The following is a 19,559-nucleotide window of genomic DNA, read 5'->3' as shown; positions in this document are numbered from 1 at the left end:
GGAACAGTACCCATGGATTGGTGGGTAGCTAATGTTACCCCACTGTTCAAAAAAGGTGGTAGAGAGAAAACGGGGAATTACAGACCGGTAAGCCTGACATCGGTAGTGGGAAAAATGCTACAGTCCATTATAAAAGATGTAATAGCAGAGCACTTGGAAAACAGTGACTGGATCGGACAAAGTCAACATGGATTTACAAAAGGTAAATCGTGCTTGACTAATCTACTGGAATTTTTTGAGGATGTAACTGGTAAAATAGATAAGGGAGAACCAGTGGATGTGGTGTATTTGGACTTTCAGAAGGCTTTCGATAAGGTCCCGCATAAGAGATTAGCATGCAAAGTTAAGGCACATGGGATTGGGGGCAAGGTATTGACTTGGATAGAGAACTGGTTGGCAGACTGATACGCTTATCAATTACTCCATAAAAGGCGATGAATTAGGAAAGTAATGAAGAGGTTTTTATTAACTAAAGAACAGAGCATGCCTCTCGTGGCCAACTGGTTCCAAGAAGGAAGTGGGTTGCCGAAACACCCACCTTTATACCTGGTCATATGGGCGGAGCCAGCTGAGGCATGCATTGGTACACAGCGCCAACCAGAGGTAACAATATGCAATAACGATAACAGTAGGATACAATAACAGTGGTTTACCACATTCACCCCTTGTTTAAAATTTAGTCCGGCGGGGTGAAGTGTACTACAAGTTTGTGTAGGTAATTCTATCAGGAGGCCTTGTATGACGTCCTGATCGTCGTGGTGGCGGCGGCGGTGGTGCAGTATCCAACGACGAATCTGGTGTCTGGGTGGTCAACGAAGGGTCCTGGGGCTCCGGCATGCCGTCTACAGGGGTTGGGTTGGGAGAAGTGGTGGGGGATAACGGTGGTAATTCAGGGGCACCCGAGGGTGCGAGGTCCCGTATGGAGACCGTGTCCTCCCGCCCGTCTGGGTACGCCACGTAGGCATACTGGGGGTTGGCGTGTAGGAGGTTCACCCTCTCGACCAGGGGGTCCATTTTATGGGTCCTCACGTGCCTCCGCAGTAGGACAGGCCCAGGAGAAGTCAGCCATGTCGGTAGCGAGGTTCCCGATGTGGACTTCCTGGGGAAAACGAACATCCGCTCATGAGGGGTGGCATTAGTGGCAGTACAAAGCAGTGACCGGATGGAGTGGAGCACCGCAGGGAGGACCTCCTGCCAGCGAGAGGTCGGAAGGCCCTTAGATTTTAAGGCTAAGAGGACGGCCTTCCAAACCGTCGCGTTCTCTCTTTCCACCTGGCCGTTCCCCCGGGGGTTGTAGCTGGTGGTCCTGCTCGTAGCAATACCTCTCGCGAGCAGGTACTGACGAAGTTCGTCGCTCATGAAAGATGAGCCCCTGTCGCTATGTATATAGCTAGGGAACCCGAACAGGGCGAAGAGGTCATTCAGACATTTGATGACCATGGTACTGGTCATATCTGGGCAAGGGATGGCGAACGGGAAATGGGAGTACTCATCAATTATGTTGAGGAAGTACACGTTGCGGTCAGAGGAGGGGAGGGGCCCTTTAAAATCGACGCTCAGGCGCTCGAAGGGGCAAGTGGCCTTGATCAGGCTTGCTCTGTCTGGCCTATAAAAATGCGGTTTGCACTCGGCACAGATTTGGCAGTTTCTGGTCATGGTCCTGACCTCCTCGATGGAGTAGGGCAGGTTACGGGATTTGATGAAATGGAAGAACCTGGTGACCCCCGGGTGGCAGAGGTCATTGTGGAGGGACTACAGTCTATTAACCTGTGCGTTGGCGCATGTACCACGTGATAGGGCATCTGGGGGCTCATTGAGTTTCCCGGGCCGGTACAAGATATCATAATTGTAGGTGGAGAGTTCAATTCTCCGCCTCAAGATCTTGTCGTTCTTGATTTTGCCCCTCTGCTTATTATTGAACATAAAAGCAACTGAACGCTGGTCAGTGAGGAGGGTAAACCGTTTTCCGGCCAGGTAATGCCTCCAGTGACGCACCGCTTCCACAATAGCCTGGGCCTCCTTTTCGACAGAGGAGTGTCGAATCTCGGGGCCCTGGAGGGTCCTTGAGAAAAAGGCCACGGGTCTCTCCGCCTGGTTAAGGGTCGCAGCTAGGGCGAAGTCGGATGCATCGCTCTCCACTTGGAAGGGGATGGACTCATCCACTGCGTGCATTGTGGCCTTCGCAATATCGCTCTTGATAAGAGTGAAGGCTGCACACGCTTCTGGTGTCAGGGGGAAGGAGGTGGATTTGATGAGGGGTCTGGCTTTGTCCGCATAGTGGGGCACCCACTGAGCATAGTAAGAGAAAAACCCCAGGCAGCTCTTCAGTGCTTTTTGGCAGTGGGGGAGGGGGAGCTCCATAAGGGGGCGCATTCTGTCGGGGTCGGGCCCGATGACTCCGTTCTCCACTACGCAGCCGAGAATGGCAAGGCGTTTGGTGCGAAACATACATTTCTCCTTATTGTACGTTAGGTTCAGCCGCTGGGCCGTACGGAGGAATTTTTCTAGATTAACGTCATGGTCCTGCTGGTCGTGGCCGCAGATGGTGACGTTATCCAGGTAGGGAAAGGTGGCCTGCAGCGCGTTCTGGTCAACCATCCGGTCCATCTCCCTTTGGAAGACCGAAACCCCGTTGGTGACGCTGAAGGGAACCCTAAGGAAGTGGTAGAGGCGGCCGTTCGCCTCGAAGGCAGTATACTGGCGGTCCTCATGGCGGATGGGGAGTTGGTGGTATGCTGACTTAAGGTCAATGGTGGAGAATACTCTGTATTGCACAATCTGATTGACCATATCAGATATGCGAGGAAGGGGGTATGCGTCCAGCTGAGTGTACCGGTTTATGGTTTGGCTGTAGTCAATGACCAGGCGGCGTTTATCGGTGGTTTTAACGACTACAACCTGGGCTCGCCAGGGGCTGGTGCTCCCTTCGATAATGCCCTCCTTCAGGAGCCGCTCCACCTCAGAGCTAATAAAAGCTCTGTCCCCGGCGCTGTACCGCCTGCTCTTGGTAGCGATGGGTTTACAGTCGCGGGTGAGGTTAGCGAACAAGGGGGGGGGGACTTTGAGTGTGGAAAGGCTGCAAGTGGTGTGCGGTGGGCGATTTAAAAGGTGTTGGTTGCAGACTGTGAGAGGGGGGAGGGGTCCACCGTATGCTAATGTGACACTTTTAAGGTGGCACTGAAAATCCAACCCTAGCAGCACGGCAGCGCAAAGACGGGGCAGGACAAGAAGTTTAAAATTTTTATATTCTGTGCCCCTAACCGAAAGGGTCACCACACAGTAGCCGCCGACGTCCATTGAATGGGACTTAGACGCCATAGAAATCCGATGGCGCGTTGGCAGGACCATGAGGGAGTGGCTACGTACCATGTCGGGGTGAATAAAACTCTCTGTGCTCCCGCTGTCAAATAGGCAAGTGGTGGCGCGGCCGTTTACCGTGATGTCCATCATGGACCTGGACAGATGATGAGGTAGGGCTTGATCCAGCGTAACGGAGGCCAGTGTATGGCTTAGTGAGTCGATATGGTCGTCCGACGAGACAGTGGTCGAGTCCGGAGGCAAAATGGCGATTGAGTGTGGCGGACAAAATGGCGGCGGCCATGATTCAGGTCCCCACGCGGCCGGAGGTGCACAAAATGGCGGATAAGATGGCTGCCCCCATGGTTTGCACGCGGCGCTGCTGGCATTCGCGGGTTTCCCCCTGCAGGCATTGGCGTAATGGCCTTTCTTCCCGCAGCCCGAGCAGGTAGCGGTCTTAGCCGGGCAGCGCGCTCTAGGGTGTTTTAACTGGCCACAGAAATAGCATTTTTGGGCCTGGTTACGGGGCATCGCTGCAGTTGGTACCGGGGGCGGCGGTCCCGGTTGATTTCGGGACATCGCTGCAGCAGTTGGTACCGGGGGCGGCGGTCCCATGTCCCAAGGTCGCGATGGCCATGGCGCGGCGCCGTTACGTGAGTATGCTTCGAGGTTTCGGTGGGCCGCATCTAACGAGAGCGGAAGGGCTACGGCCGTCTTCAGGTCGAGCTCCTTGCTTTCGAGCAGTCTCTGCCGGGAGTAGTCGGACTGGAGGCCCCTAACGAAGGCATCACAGGTAAGTCCCTCCGCGTGCCCCGCAGCCGTTACCTCCTTATAGTCGCAGTCCCTGCAGTGTCTGTAACGCCCGTAAAAATGCCTCTACCGATTCCCCCGGTTGCTGCCTGCGGGATCCCAAGAGGTGTCTGGCGTAAATCGTGTTCACTGGGCGCGTGTATTGCCCTTTTAGTAGTTCGAGGGCCGCCGTATACGTAGTAGCGTCCCGGATGAGTGTATATACTTGAGGGCTCACCTGGGCGGTCAAAACCTTTAGTTTGTTCTCCTCCGATGTCACGGCGGAGGCTTCTAGGAAGGATGCAAAGCAGCTCAGCCAGTGTTCGAAATTGGTCGATGAACCCGCTGCTTGAGGGTCGAGGTCCAGGCATGCTGGTCTGAGGGCTCACAGCAACGCCTGCTGTTGTTGCTGTTCAGGTGTCGACATTTTACTTTTAGTTAATAAAATTGATACGCTTATCAATTACTCCATAAAAGGCGATGAATTAGGAAAGTAGTGAAGAGGTTTTTATTAACTAAAGAACAGAGCATGCCTCTCGTGGCCAACTGGTTCCAAGAAGGAAGTGGGTTGCCGAAACACCCACCTTTATACCTGGTCATGTGGGCGGAGCCAGCTGAGGCATGCATTGGTACACAGCGCCAACCAGAGGTAACAATATGCAATAACGATAACAGTAGGATACAATAACAGTGGTTTACCACACAGACAGAAAGCAAAGAGTTGGAATAAACGGCTCTTTTTCCGAGTGGCAGGCAGTGACTAGTGGGGTACTGCAGGGATCGGTCCTTGGACCCCAGCTATTCACAATATATATTAATGATCTGGACGAGGGAACTAGATATATCTCCAAGTTTGCAGACGACACAAAGCTGGGTGGGCGTGTGTGCTGTGAGGAGGATGCCGAGAAACTCCAGTATGATTTGGACAGGTTGGGTGATTGGGCAGAAGCATGGCAGATGCAATATAACGTGGATAAATGCGAGGTTATCCACTTTGGTGTCAAAAACAAGAAGGCAGATTATTATCTGAATGGTAATAGATTGGGAGAAGGGGAAGTGCAACGAGACCTGGGTGTCCTTGTGCACCAATCGCTGAGGTAAGCATGCAGGTGCAGCAGGTGGTTAAGAAGGCAAATGGTATGTTGGCCTTTGTAGCGAGAGGGTTTGAGTACAGGAACAAGGATGACTTGCTGCAGTTGTACAGGGCCTTGGTGAGACCACATCTTGAGTATTGTGTGCAGTTTTGGTCGCCTTATCTGAGGAAGGATGTTCTTGCCATGGAAGGAGTGCAGTGAAGATTCACCAGACTGATACCTGGGATGGCAGGAATGACATATGAGGAGAGATTGGGTCGATTGGGCTTGTACTCGCTGGAGTTTAGAAGAATGAGAGGGGATCTCATTGAAACTTATAAAATTCTAACAGGGCTAGACAGACTAGATGCAGGAAGGATGTTCCCGATGGTCGGGGAGTCCAGAACCAGGGGTCACAGTCTAAAGATAAGGGGTAAGCCATTTAGGACAGAGATGAGGAGGAATTTCTTCACCCAGAGAGTGGTGAACCTGTGGAATTCTCCACCACAGAAGGCAGTAGAGGCCAATTCATTAAATATATTCAAGAAGGAGTTGGATATATTTCTTAAGGCTAAAGGGATAAAGGGATATGGGGAGAAAGCAGGGACGGGGTACTGAATTTGGATGATCAGCCATGATCGCATTGAATGGCGGAGCAGGCTCGAGGGGCCGAATGGCCTACTCCTGCCTATGTTCTGTTTCTATGAAAAGAGAATTGATATTGATGATCACCAGTAGCCTTCTTGTAGGATGTGGGGGGCATGGTCATAATGACATCTCAAAAGATATTCCTGGTTGCTGACCCTTCCAGTAGTAGGTGCAGTGTAATAAATGTAAATATTTTATATTAATATTCATATATTTCTAATATTTCAAGTTATTATTTAAAATTGTGAAATTTTCAAAGTGGGAGTGAGTTGCTGCACAGGAAGCCAATTCTAGATTAATACCATGCAATATATTTCTCCTAACCATACCTCACCAACGATAAAATCTTCCTTCCAACATTCTAGGCTTTGTTTTCTAAAATGATTGCATGGTTATGTGTCCCCTTATTAAAGAAATATTTTTCTCTATGATCGCTCCAAATACTTAAATCTCAATTACTCTCCCATAACAACAACAACTTCAACTTGTATTTATATAGCGCCTTTAAGGTAGTAAAACGTCCCAGGGCACTGCACAGGAGTATTTTAAGACAAAAAATTTGACACCGATCCACTTAAGGATAAATTAGGGCAGGTGACCAAAAGCTTGGTCAAAGAGGTAGGTTTTAAGGAGCGTCTTAAAGGAGGAAAGAGGCGGACAAGTTTAAGCAAGGAATTCCAGAGCTTAGGGCCTATGCAACAGAAGGCACGGCCACCAAAGGTTGAACGATTATAATCAGGGATCCTCAAGAGGGCAGAATTAGAGGAGCACAAATATCTCGGTGGGTTGTGGGGCTGAAGGAGATTACAGAGATAGGAAGGCAGATGGATTAGAAGACATCTCATGACCCAAAATGGAACATTCCAGTTGGAAGACAATAACATTACTATTAAAAATTCATATGCCTGGTGCGCGTCCATTACTTTTCAAAGGCGTCACATCTAAAAACGTGTCCTCAGAGGCATCACATTTCGGGACATCACACCTGCAAAGTGTCACACTCTATAGGGAAAAAGAATTAGAATGTCTGAAATAAACACTGCTGATATGATATATTGAGTTGCAGTGTTTCAAAATGAGGCATTTTTATTTGCTGAATGTTTAGACTCGACAGAAGGCACTTAAGCCCTGATTGAGATATTTGTCCCAAAATTAAGAACCCAAATTGAGCGTAGAGTACAGCATAAACTGCCTGTATACAAACATATTAAATTCATGTTGCTATTTTTTAGACACGTTATTTCTGTGATGAATAGCACTGTATCACCTACTTAGTAAATAATTCAAACCTTCATTAACAAGAGCAAATAAAGTGATAAAGAAGTCACTAGAGAAAACATGTACTAAAAATAGCACATCGAGGAAATTAAAACCCAAAATGTTTGAGAGTGTAGAAAATTGCTGATAACTAGGAAAGAGTGAGGGTCGGAATTAACTACTGCCTCTTTTTTCTTAGAAACTGATAGGATCCTTTAAAAAAAATCTATTTTGCCACACTTTAATTTTTTTGAATATATTTTTTGCCAGAGATCAGTTAAACTAATAGTACAATATTAAATCTAAATAATAATCCATTGGCCAATACGTGAGCCAGACAGGTCTGCTGTAATTCTGACCAGCCAGCCAGTCTGGCTCATTAACAGTACTTGGAAGGGTAGTCCTGTCATGCACTCAGCTCCAGAGAACCTTCCAAATCATTGTCCTAATTGGTAGGATGGTTCTAGCTAGACAAGTAGCTCATCAGTGATTAAACTCAACAACAACACTTGTATTTATATAGCACCTTTAACATAGTAAAACTTCCCACGGCGCTTCAGAGGAGTGTTATAAAACAAAATTTGACATCGAGCCACATAAGGAGAAATTAGGGCAGATGGTCAAAGAGGTAGATTTTAAGGAGTGTTTTTAGGGAGGAAAAAGAGGTAGAGGGGCGGAGAGGTTTAGGGAGGGAATTCCAGAGCTTAGGGTCTCAGCAGCTGAAGGCACGGCCACCAATGGTGGAGTGATTGAAATCGGGGATGCTCAAGAGATCAGAAAGTCCAGCAGCATCCCTTGCAAAATTGTAGGTTAGGAAAAATTTGGTTGGTTTGCGCTTCCCATTAGCGCCCTAAGAGGGTGCTAATGGGGCGCAAAGCAACTAGCGCCTGGGTGCGGCGATGTTTGCACCGCTCCCGAAATTGACCAGAGTTTTAGCAGTGATGTAAAAGTTTAGCGCCCCGATCTGCTGTGCTCGCAGATCATGACGTCAGCCGAGCATGCAACGCCCTGGTGGCGCCCCGGGCCGGATATTGAGTGTCGCCCCCCTCCTTTCCGCCTGAAGTAAGCAACGACAGGGAGGCTGGAACGTTTCCCAGTCGGTGAGGGGCTGGGGGGGCGCTATTTAAAGGCGCCCTCTTCCTGGCTTTTTCCTGAGGTAGACATTTTTGCACCACTCATTCTGACAGAGAGATTCTGATGGACAGACTTCTGCATAGAGTCAATGCTGTGTGAAGTAGTTTTGGCTACTGAGCATCACTTTACAGGTGCTTTTGGATTTGACCTTCATTACTTCGATTGCCAAGAGTCTATGGGGGCTGCACTGATTCGGGGCATCGTCCTGCGCCTGCAGAATCGGAGGCAACAGAGACGCAGAGAGTGGCAATCATGGCCAGACGGAGGAGGGCCAACAGGCCTCTGCACAGGAGACCTTACCCTCCCAGGGTATTCCGGGAACAATTCTCCTACATTAATTTGTCTGAGGAGCAATGTTTGCGCAGGCAAGGAGGTGGTCACTGAGCTCTGTCACCTGCTTCAGCCAGATCTGCAGCCTCTACTGAGGACCAGGACGTCTCTGTCGGTGGCAGTGAAGGTCACAGTGGCTCTGAATTTTTATGCCACTGGCTCCTTTCAAGCAGCTACTGGGGACATCGCCAATATCTCCCATATCGCGGTCCATTGCTGTATCTGTCAGGTCACAAATGCCCTCTATAAAAGGAGACGCCAGTACATCTCTTTCCCGATGACCTGGGCCAAACAGCATGAACGCACATTGGGCTTTGCGAGGATAGCAGGCTTACCCATGGTGCAGGGCGCCATTGACTGCACGCATGTGACATTGCGGGCACCGCATGAGAGTGCAGAGGTTTTCCGAAACCACAAGGGGTTCCACTCCTTAAACGTCCAGTTGGTCTGTGACCACAGACAACTGATACTCGCTGTCAATACCCGGTATCCTGACAGCAGCCATGATACTTTCATCCTGCGCCAGACTGGTGTGCCAGAACTTTTCCAGGCACTGCATCAGCCAAGTAGTTGGTTCCTCGGGGACAAGCGTTATCCACTCTGCACCTGGCTGATGACACTGCTCCGTAACCCCAACACCCCTGCTGAGCTGCGGTACAATGAGAGCCATCTCGCCACCAGGAACATCATTGAACATACGATTGGCGTGCTCAAGCAATGGTTCCGCTGTCTGGACCACTCAGGGGGAGCCCTGCAATACTCACTTGAGCGAGTCCCCCTCTTCATAGTTGTGTGCTGCATTCTTCATAACCTGGCAATCCTCAGGACCCAGCCAATGCCACCAGGCCTTGGAGCACCACCAGAGGAGGAGGAAGAGGAGGATAATCAGCAGCAGTACCAAGGCGGGAGGGAGGCCCACAATGTTGAAACTGCAAGGGCCGTCCGTCAACTGCTGATAACAAGCCGCTTCTAGGCCCCTACTGAGGAAATGGCTTCTGGCATGGAGAACAACATGAATGAAATGAACCTGCAACCCCAAAGCCGGCCAAGGCAGCAATGATTCCAAAGGCCAAACCTGTACATTTTGAATACAAAAACTTTTTTATTTTACAAACTCTGTGTGTGTCATTTCTTCATGACAAACTAATAGAAACAAACACAAAAAATCATTAATTAATATAATTGGTTCTCACAACCTGGAGATACTGTCCAAAACACTAAACAAAAGTTTCAACACGAACCTCGGCTTTTAATAAAAAAATTCCCAACATTTCGTCACCTCCTACTTTTTGCCCTTCAAGGGTGATCTCCTTCCCTTGCGCACTTCCCCCCTTCCCACCATACTGCTACTCCGTAATGGGGCCCCAGTGGCTGCAGCAAGGCTGGTGGAAGGCTGCTGATTGTCAGAACCTGAGACTACAGATACCCTTGAAGGACGGCCTCGACCAGCTCTGGGCCTGGAGGGCCCGGCTGCTGACTGCACCAACTCTGCATGGGTGGCAGCAGTCTGGGCTACAGGCGGTTGCAAGTGCAATGGGGAAGTGACAGTGGTGGCAGCAGGAATGCTGTCATCTTTGTAATGATATCAGCAAATAGAGATGTTATTTGCCTGTTTGATTATCATGCCTTACCAGCATAGTTTGCAGGTATTGATTACTTATGCCTGACCAGCAGAGGTCATGTGACCGAGACAAGCAAGGCAGTTGGGTTTAGTTTCAGTTTCGTTCTAGATGCACAACGCCGCTCGAGTGTGGTATGTCACCAGCCCAACTCCTGATGGGACGTCGGCTAAGGTCAAACCTACCCATCCCGGAGAACCTCCTGAAAACAAAAGAGGGGGAGAAAGTGAGGAAGTTCAAAGAACAACAGAAAGAAAAGCAAAAGTACTACTATGACAGAGGAACACAAAACCTACCTGAACTCCACACTGGTGACCAAGTAAGGTTCAAAGACAAAACAAACACATGGACTCAGAAGGGAACTGTCCTGAGTGAAGTTCAACCAAGATCATACACCATTCAGACAGATGAGGGTGCTGTTCTGAGAAGAAATCGTCGAGATCTTCTCATGGGACCAGCCACAGCAGGTCAAGAGACTGATACTGTTGAACAACCTGATCACACAGCTGAGAAATCATCATCTGAGGCAACAACTCAGATTCAAGGACAATCAATCAGAAAATCCTCAAGACACGTGAAGCCTCCTGAGAGACTCATTGAGCAAATTTAAGGACTATTGTTATAGAAGGAAGTAATGTTATCTTATTCTTTCTTCAAGTTCTAGTGTATTGACATATTTCATGTGAACACACAAAGCAAGGTTAAAAAACCTTGATCATGATAATGATAATGTAAGTTCATTAAGTGTTACAGTTAAAATGCAGATTAATACAAAGAAAACATGTTGTTAGTTAAAAGTAAAATACTTTTGTTTTAAGAAAAGGAGATGTAATGATATCAGCAAATAGAGATGTTATTTGCCTGTTTGATTATCATGCCTTACCAGCATAGTTTGCAGGTATTGATTACTTATGCCTGACCAGCAGAGGTCATGTGACCGAGACAAGCAAGGCAGTTGGGTTTAGTTTCAGTTTCGTTCTAGATGCATAACAAGCATAATGGTGTCTCCTGAATGCTGTATAAAGAGTTGAACAGACTTTAGATTAAAACTCATTCTCTTTCATAAATGTCTCATCATTGAACTCACAAAGAAATCAATACAATCTTGAGAGAGGACAGCAACTCCCTGCTCGACCGACATACTGGCACTCCCACGGGGCAGCACCTTAGCATCCGGAGCAATCTGCTGGAGCACAGATTGCTGGCCTGCTGCGGCGCAGTGAGCGCCCTGGGGAAATGTGTCTGAACCAGCAACAATGGCAGCAGTCAGTGCTTGCGTGGCCTCAATCTGAGTCTGCATGAGACCAGTCTGAGATTGGGTCATGGCAGCTAGTGACTGAGTTGCAGCACTAAGCATCTGTGTGGCATCTGCCTGTGCTACAGCATAGTGCTCCACACTCCTTGCCATTGGTGTGGCTGGAGAGCAAGATCGATCTCCCCTTTAAGAACTGGCCGGCGCCAGTGTGTCTGTGTTCCATCGCTAACTGACATCACCTGCGTTGCACCCGCATTCTGAGTTAGCGCCTCGCTCCTCGGCCTTTGCGCCTTAAGACAGGTGTGTAGCGCTAGACTTAGCACTCCAATCACCTCCAGGGGCGATAAAAGCCAAGTTTGCATTTGGAGACAATAATTAGTGGCAGGCGCTAAACTTTGTGCCTGGCCAATAATTGCGTCCCAAACAGGGCGATACTGAATTTCTCCCCCTAGGTCTCTAAATCTCAGCACTTGCCAACTCATCTTCTTTGGACTGAGGTAGTGTGAAGTGTCCCCACAGGAGCAGAGTATGCACTCCATATTGGACAAACAGAGACTCTACCTGTGGAGATTTCTCAGTAGTATTTTTGAGGATGTAACTGGTAAAATAGATAAGGGAGAACCAGTGGATGTGGTGTATTTGGACTTTCAATAAGGCTTTCGATAAGGTCCCGCATAAGAGATTAGCATGTAAAGTTAAGGCACATGGGATTGGGCTGACTTGGATAGAGAACTGGTTGGCAGACAGGAAGCAAAAAGTTGGAATAAACGGGTCTTTTTCCGAGTGGCGGGCAGTGACTAGTGGGGTACCGCAGGGATCGGTTCTAGGACCCCAGCTATTCACAATATATATTAATGATCTAGACGAGGGAACTAGATCTCCAAGTTTGCAGACGACACAAAGCTGGGTGGGCGTGTGTGCTGTGAGGAGGATGCTGAGAAACTCCAGTATGATTTAGACAGGTTGGGTGATTGGGCAGATGCATGGCAGATGCAGTATAATGTGGATAAATGCGAGGTTATCCACTTTGGTGGCAAAAACAGGAAGGCAGATTATTATCTGAACGGCAATAGATTGGGAGAAGGGGAAGTGCAATGAGAACTTGGTGTCCTTGTGCACCAGTCGCTGAAGGTAAGCCTGCAGGTGCAGCAGGCGGTTAAGGCGGCAAATGGTATGTTGGCCTTCGTAGCGAGAGGGTTCGAGTACAGGAACAAGGATGTCTTGCTGCAGCTGTACAGGGCCTTGGTGAGACCACATCTTGAGTATTGTGTACAGTTTTGGTCGCCTTATCTGAGGAAGGATGTTCTTGCCATGGAAGGAGTGCAGTGAAGATTCACCAGACTGATACCTGGGATGGCAGGAATGACATATGAGGAGAGATTGGGTCGATTGGGCTTATACTCGCTGGAGTTTAGAAGAATGAGAGGGGATCTCATTGAAACTTATAAAATTCTAACAGGACTAGACAGACTTGATGCAGGAAGGATGTTCCCGATGGCTGGGGAGTCCAGAACCAGGGGTCACAGTCTAAGGATAAGGGGTAAGCCATTTAGGACAGAGATGAGGAGGAATTTCCTCACCCAAAGAGTGGTGAACCTGTGGAATTCTCTACCACAAAAGGCAGTTGAGGCCAATTCATTAAATATATTCAAGAAGGAGTTAGATATATTTCTTAAGGTTAAAGGGATCAAGGGATATGGGGAGAAGGCAGGGACCGGGTACTGAATTTGGATGATCAGCCATGATCTCATTGAATGGTGGAGCAGGCTCGAGGGGCCAAATGGCCTACTCCTGCTCCTATCTTCTATGTTTCTATGTTTGGTGTGGAGACTAAGCATGGCAGTGGGTTTTCATACGTTAGACACACACTTAAAGACAATTGGGGAACACATGGAGTACTGGATAACTATTACAAAACATTACTGTAGCTGCAATGCTGCTAATTTCACTGCCCATCAGGACTAATCATATACATAAAGATCAAAATGATAACTCTAAAAATGTAATATTTGATGGGCAACTGCCAAAGAGCATTCTGGAATTCAAAACAATACCCTATGGCTAACTCTTCTGATAGCTTAATGCGACATATGGTGGGGTACTGCACCACACTAGAAAAATCCCATGTTGTATTCCTGGTTTGTGTTGAGTTAGTTGATCTTAGCCAAGGCAGTGCCAGGGAAGCCGAGATAAATGGTAGCACCCATCTTGGAGGGAGGCAAGGAGAGTGGGAGAAAATCAGAAAGTGATCTTCGTCTGCACTGTTATTGGTGGATACACGCACCCATCTAATAGCCTGCTAACACTCCATTCAAGTTCATACAGGAAGGCTTCCCAATTCGGCCAGAATACCAGAGGACGATGACGACAAGAACAACAACTTCTCTGAACTATCAGTGGCAAGAAGTCATTAACTTGTTCATGCTCCAAATTCTGATAGACAAGAAAGAAATTAATGCATTCCATTCTGATTTTGATTAACCATTTGAAAAATGCGATTTTGCTTCATTCTAGTAACTTATATAAAATATATCAAGAATAGAACTTTAAAAATTGTGCATATGGACAAGGAAAATGTTTAATAACCGATTACTCATTTCTTGTTACAGACAGAAATAATTGTAAGCTAGTATGCATTGAACAGGATATATCAACTGAAAATAGCTATTGATTCAATTTGGCTCCAGACTACGAATATTAACTTGATGTTCCCAATTATTTCACTTCCATTATAAACTGTAGATATTCTTCAGTAGTGTGATAGTCCATTAGAATTTCATGCTAGAAATACGATTTTGGGAATCGATAATGGGTTATGTGCTGGATAAAGGTTCTCCGGTAACCGCAGTATAATTACTTTCTAATGGATTGTCCTCGATTTTTCTTCTAGCAAGTGCATTTTTCAGATTTGTAGCCTATACAGAAAGAGAAAAATAAATCTTTAAACAGATTAAAAGCTGTGTAAAAACTGTGCACACAGGAATGTAGTACGAGAATATTAACAAACCGTACCTGAACTTCACTGATAGAAACTTCTATCTTTGTATCTGTCTTCCCCTAATATGCACACAGCATGTGCCTATGTCTCCTTCTCTCCGCTTTTCTGTTTGATTACCTCTCAAACTTTCTGTCTGATTCTCCCTCAACCACCCCCTCTCTGAAGTAAAAAACAATCACTGGAACATAGCTTTCCTGTCAAAACTTACCTCAACAAAGCTTCAAATGTTCACGCTCCAGATTGTTTGGAAGTCATTTAGAAAAATAAACTCAATTCCCGCAAAAGCTGAAGGAAAGACATGCCTCAACTGACAGCTTTGGGAAGAATATCAACTGAAACCCTACACATTTCCAAGGCTGAGACCTCCAAGTAAGAACTAATAAGGGAATTCAAAGACACAAAAGGCAATTTTATAGATAAATTTAACCATGCTGTTGCAAAATAAGTAATTTTTTAAGTCTTTATTATGGTAAAAGTCTAATTTTTAGCATTTTTCCACTGGTGTGTAGTGGACTGGCTAAAGTAAAAAAAATTAGCTCAAAATATTTTCAACATTATTTTAAGTGATTTTATTACTTCAATGTCTGCTGTTTTTGTTGGTAGATTTGTTCCCCACTGCCAATGCTTACAGAATTGTGATTTGTTGCTCTTGCAGTAAAATGACATTTGTGCCGATCAAGTGAAAGTATGTCACAGAAATTTGTGGTATACAGAGAGTGACAACTGAAATGGACAGGAAATACATGCAGATATTTCACTTTTATATTACTAGTAGGTACCCTGTACATTGCTTACGAAGGATATGTAGGATGTAGCTGGCTGATGTAGTGATGGAGATGCTGTGGTCTCTCAGGAGATGTGGTGGAACAGCAGCTGAGCAACCTTGCCGAATGCATGTCGATGGAAATTGTGCTTTTGTTGGGAGGCACTCAGTGATGTTTTAACTGCATCATAGGGCCTGCCCAATATTCAAAGTTCCCTTAAATTTTCCTTTTCATGTGTCCTGAAGACTCTGAACATTTCTTTTCTCCCTTTCATTCATTTTGCTGCCTTTTCAAAAAAAAACATGGTGGCTGGTGTGGGGCACCAGTAAGGCAAGCAATCCATCCAGGGCTGCAAGTAGCAGATAAGTATGGAAGCCTGTTTTATTTAAACAGTGAATAATGTTTAAACTAAAAGGTGGTTCCCAGCTCAGAGCTGAGAAAGAATCTTTTTGCGAAGTTTGATCATGCAAGAGGCCTGATAATAGAGGAGGTGGTGGGAGGGGATACTAGGGAGCAGTGGACTGGCTCTGGGTAGGGGTGAGTGTAGAGCTAAGAAGATGGAACAGCGGGGCCCAGGATTTTCTGTTGGATGAGGCCTGATTTCGAAAGCCGTCAGTAGATTCTTACCTAGGAGACAGCACAGTCGACTCTGCAAAGCCCTCCTCACTAACATCTGGGGACTTCTACGAAAATTGGGAGAGCTGTCCCACAGACTAGTCAAGCAACAGCCTGACATCGTCATACTCACAGAATCATTCCTTTCAGCCAAAGTCCCAGACTTCTCCATCACCATCCCTGAGTATGTCCTATCAGAGGTGGCAGCACACTGGTATACAGTCAGGAGGGAGTGACCCTGGGAGTCCTCAACAGTGACTCCGGACCCCATGAAGTCTCATGGCTTCAGGTCAAGCATGGGCAAGGAAACCTCCTGCTGATTACCACCTACCGCCCTCCCTCAGCTGATGAATTAGTACTCCTCCATGTTGAACACCACTTGGAAGAAACACTGAGGGTAGCAAGGGCACAGAATGCACTCTGGGTGGGGGGCTTCAATGTCCATTACCAAGAGTGGCTCAGTAGTACCTCCACTGACCGAGTTGACCAAGTCCTGAAGGACATAGCTGCCAGACTGGGCCTGCGGCAGGTGGTGAGAGAACCAACACGAGGGAAAAACCTACTCGACGTCATCCTCACCAATCTACCTGTCGCAGATGCATCTGTCTATGACAGCATTGGTAGCAGTGAGCACCACACAGTTCTTGTGGAGGCAAAGTCCTGTCTTCACACGGAGGACACCCTCCATCGTGTTGTGTGGCACTACCACCGTGCTAAATGGGATAGATTCAGAACAGATCTAGCAGCTCAAAATTGGGCATTCATGAGGCATTGTGGGCCATCAGCAGCAGCAGAATGGTACTCCACCACAATTTATACCTCATGGCCTGGCATATCCCTCACTCTACCATTACCATCAAGCCAGAGGACCAACCCTGGTTCAATGAGGAGTGCAGAAGAGCATGCCAAGAACAGTACCAGGCGTACTTAAAAATGAGGTACAAACCTGGGGAAGCTGCAACACAGGTCTACATATATGCTAAACAGCGGAAGCAGCATGCTATAGACAGAGCTAAGTGATCCCACAATCAACAGATCAGATCAAAGCTCTGCAGTCCTGTCACATCCAGTCGTGAATGGTGGTGGACAATTAAGCAACTAACAGGAGGAGGAGGCTCCTCTTCAATGATGGCGGAGCCCAACACGCGAGTGCAAAAGATAAGCCTGAAGCATTTGCAACCATCTTCAGCTAGAAGTGCCAAGTGGATGATGCATATTGTCCTCCTCCAGAGGTCCCCACCATCACAGAAGCCAGTCTTCAGCCACATGATATCAAGAAATGACTGAGCGCACTGGATACAGCAAAAGCTATGGGCCCGACAACATCCTGGCTCTAATGCTGAAGACCTGTGCTCCAGAAATAGCCGCACCTCTAGCCATGCTGTTCCAGTACAGCTACAACACTGGCATCTATGTGACAGTGTGGAAAACTGCTCAGGTATGTCCTGTCCACAAAAGCAGGACAAATCCAATCTGGCCAATTACTGCTCCATCAGTCTACTCTCAATCATCATCCGCAAAGTGATGGAAGGTGTCAACGACAGTGCTATCAAGCGGCACTTACTCACCAATAAACTGCTTATTGATGCCCAGTTTGGGTCCGCCACAGACTCGGCACAGACCTCATTACAGCCTTGGTCCAAACATGGACAAAAGAACTGAATTCCAGAGGTGAGGTGAGAGTGACTGCCCTTGACATCAAGGGAGCATTTGACCAAATGTGGTATCAAGAAGCCAGAGTATAATTGAAGTCAATGGGAATCAGGGGGAAAACTCTCCACTGGCTGGAATCATACCTAACACAAAGGAAGATGGTTGTGGCTGTTGGAGGTTAATCATCTCAGTCCCAGGACATCGCTGCAGGAGTTCCTCAGGGCAGTGTCCTAGGCCCAACCAGCTTCAGCTACTTCATCAATGACCTTCCCTCAATCAGAAGGTCAGAAGTGGGGATGTTCGCTGATGATTGCACTGTGTTCAGTTCCATTCCCAACTCCTCAGATAATGAAGCAGTCCATGACCGTATGCAGCAAGACCTGGAATACATTCAGGCATGGGCTGATAAGTGGCAAGTAACGTTCATGCCACACAAGTGCCAGGCAATGACCATCTTCAACAAGTGAGAGTCAAACCACCGCCCCATGACATTCAATGGCATTTCCCTCGCCAAATCCCCCACAATCAACAGCCTGGGGGTCATCATTGACCAGAAACTTAACTGGACCAGCCAGATGAATACTGTGGCTACAAGAGCAGGTCAGAGGCTGGATATTCTGCAGCGAGTGTCTTGCCTTTCCACCATCTACAAGGCACAAGTCAGGAGTGCAATGGAATATTCTCCACTTGCCTGGATGAATGCAGCTTCAACAACACTCAAGAAGCTCGACACCATCCAGGACAAAGCAGCCTGCTTGATTGGCACACCATTCACCACCTTAAACATATACTTCCTCAACCACTGGTGCACCGTGGCTGCAGTGTGTACCATCTACAAAATGCACTGTAGCAACTCGCCAAGGCTTCTCCGGCAGCAACTCCCAAACCTGCGAACTCTACCACCTAGAAAGACAAGGGCAGCAGGCGCATGGGAACACCACCACCTCCAAGTTCCCCTCCAAATCACACACCATCCTGACTTAGAAGTATATTGTCGCTGGGTCAAAATCCTGGAACTCCCTACCCAACAGCACTGTGGGAGTACCATCACCACACGGAGTGCAGCGGTTCAAGAAGGCGGCTCACCAACACCTTCTCGAGGGCAATTAGGGATGGGCGATAATGCTGGCCTTGCCAGCGACACCCACATCCCAGGAATGAATAAAAAAAGAGCTAGGTAGTCTCAATTAGAAGCAAGTATAATTAAGGTAAATAGATACGTTTTGAGTGCAGCAGACAAACATAACAGGAATAGTGTGGCCGAAACAGCATGACAGCAAAGTGTAAAACACACTCAGAACCAAAAAAGAGCAGTATATTAAGAATACACTCAGCTCCATTGAGGAATCCATTGATTCCAATTGTTTCTGGGACAACTGGAATACATTACACAAAAAACAACACGACGAATTGGCCATTCAAAATGGAGACACATGGGAAAACCACTTTGAAAAATTATACCAGAAAAACACACTAAGGCCAGAGCAACACCAAATATGCAAAAAATTGGAAAAGCTCGAAATGGCCATAAAAGATAACCAAAACCCGCTAGACTCCATAATAACAGAAAAAGAACTAGTTGAAAAACTCAAGGACCTGCGACCAGGAAAAGCTTGCGGTGCAGACGGCATACTAAGCGAGATGATTAAACACACAGACGATAAAATGAAACTGGCTATCCTAAAACTTTTCAACTTGGTTCTGAGTGTCGGTTACTTCCCTGATATCTGGAACAAAGGACTCATAACGCCCATATACAAAAGTGGGGACAAAGTCGACCCAAATAACTATCGAGGCATCTGTGTAAACAGTAACCTGGGGAAGGTATTCTGTAGTATCATAAACAAAAGACTTATAAACTTCCTTGAGGAGCACAATGTCTTGAGTAAAAGCCAAATTGGATTCCTGCCAAACTATAGAACATCAGATCTATATCTTCACCCTACAGACCCTAATTGACAAACACGTTCATCAAAACAAAAGCAAAATCTACGCATGCTTTATAGATTTCCAGAAGGCTTTCGATTCCATCTGGCACGACGGTTTATTCCTGAAACTTATCGAAAGCGGGATAGGGGGAAAAACATATGATGTAATTAAATCAATGTATACAAACAACAAATGTGC

The 19,559-nt window shown here is 47.1% G+C and overlaps 1 protein-coding gene across 6 annotated transcripts in view; it reads right to left on the bottom strand.

Moving 5' to 3' along the window:
* Positions 1-13,962: 13,962 nt before the first annotated feature.
* Positions 13,963-19,559, bottom strand: part of LOC147113523 (leucine-rich repeat-containing protein 27-like) — a 122,370-nt gene continuing 116,773 nt past the window's right edge. For all 6 annotated transcript variants that reach the window (XM_085994730.1, XM_085994727.1, XM_085994729.1 and 3 more), the window contains one exon: positions 13,963-14,317. In XM_085994730.1, coding sequence (XP_085850856.1) covers positions 14,216-14,317 — 102 coding nt within the window. In that variant the 3' untranslated portion in view covers positions 13,963-14,215. The remainder of the gene's footprint in view (positions 14,318-19,559) is intronic.

This window comes from Somniosus microcephalus, chromosome 8 (genome assembly GCF_052327205.1).
Source record: "Somniosus microcephalus isolate GS21.2 chromosome 8, FLI_Smic_1.0, whole genome shotgun sequence".
NCBI classification, from domain to species: Eukaryota; Metazoa; Chordata; class Chondrichthyes; order Squaliformes; family Somniosidae; genus Somniosus; species Somniosus microcephalus.
This window is presented reverse-complemented; position numbering and strand designations above follow the sequence as displayed.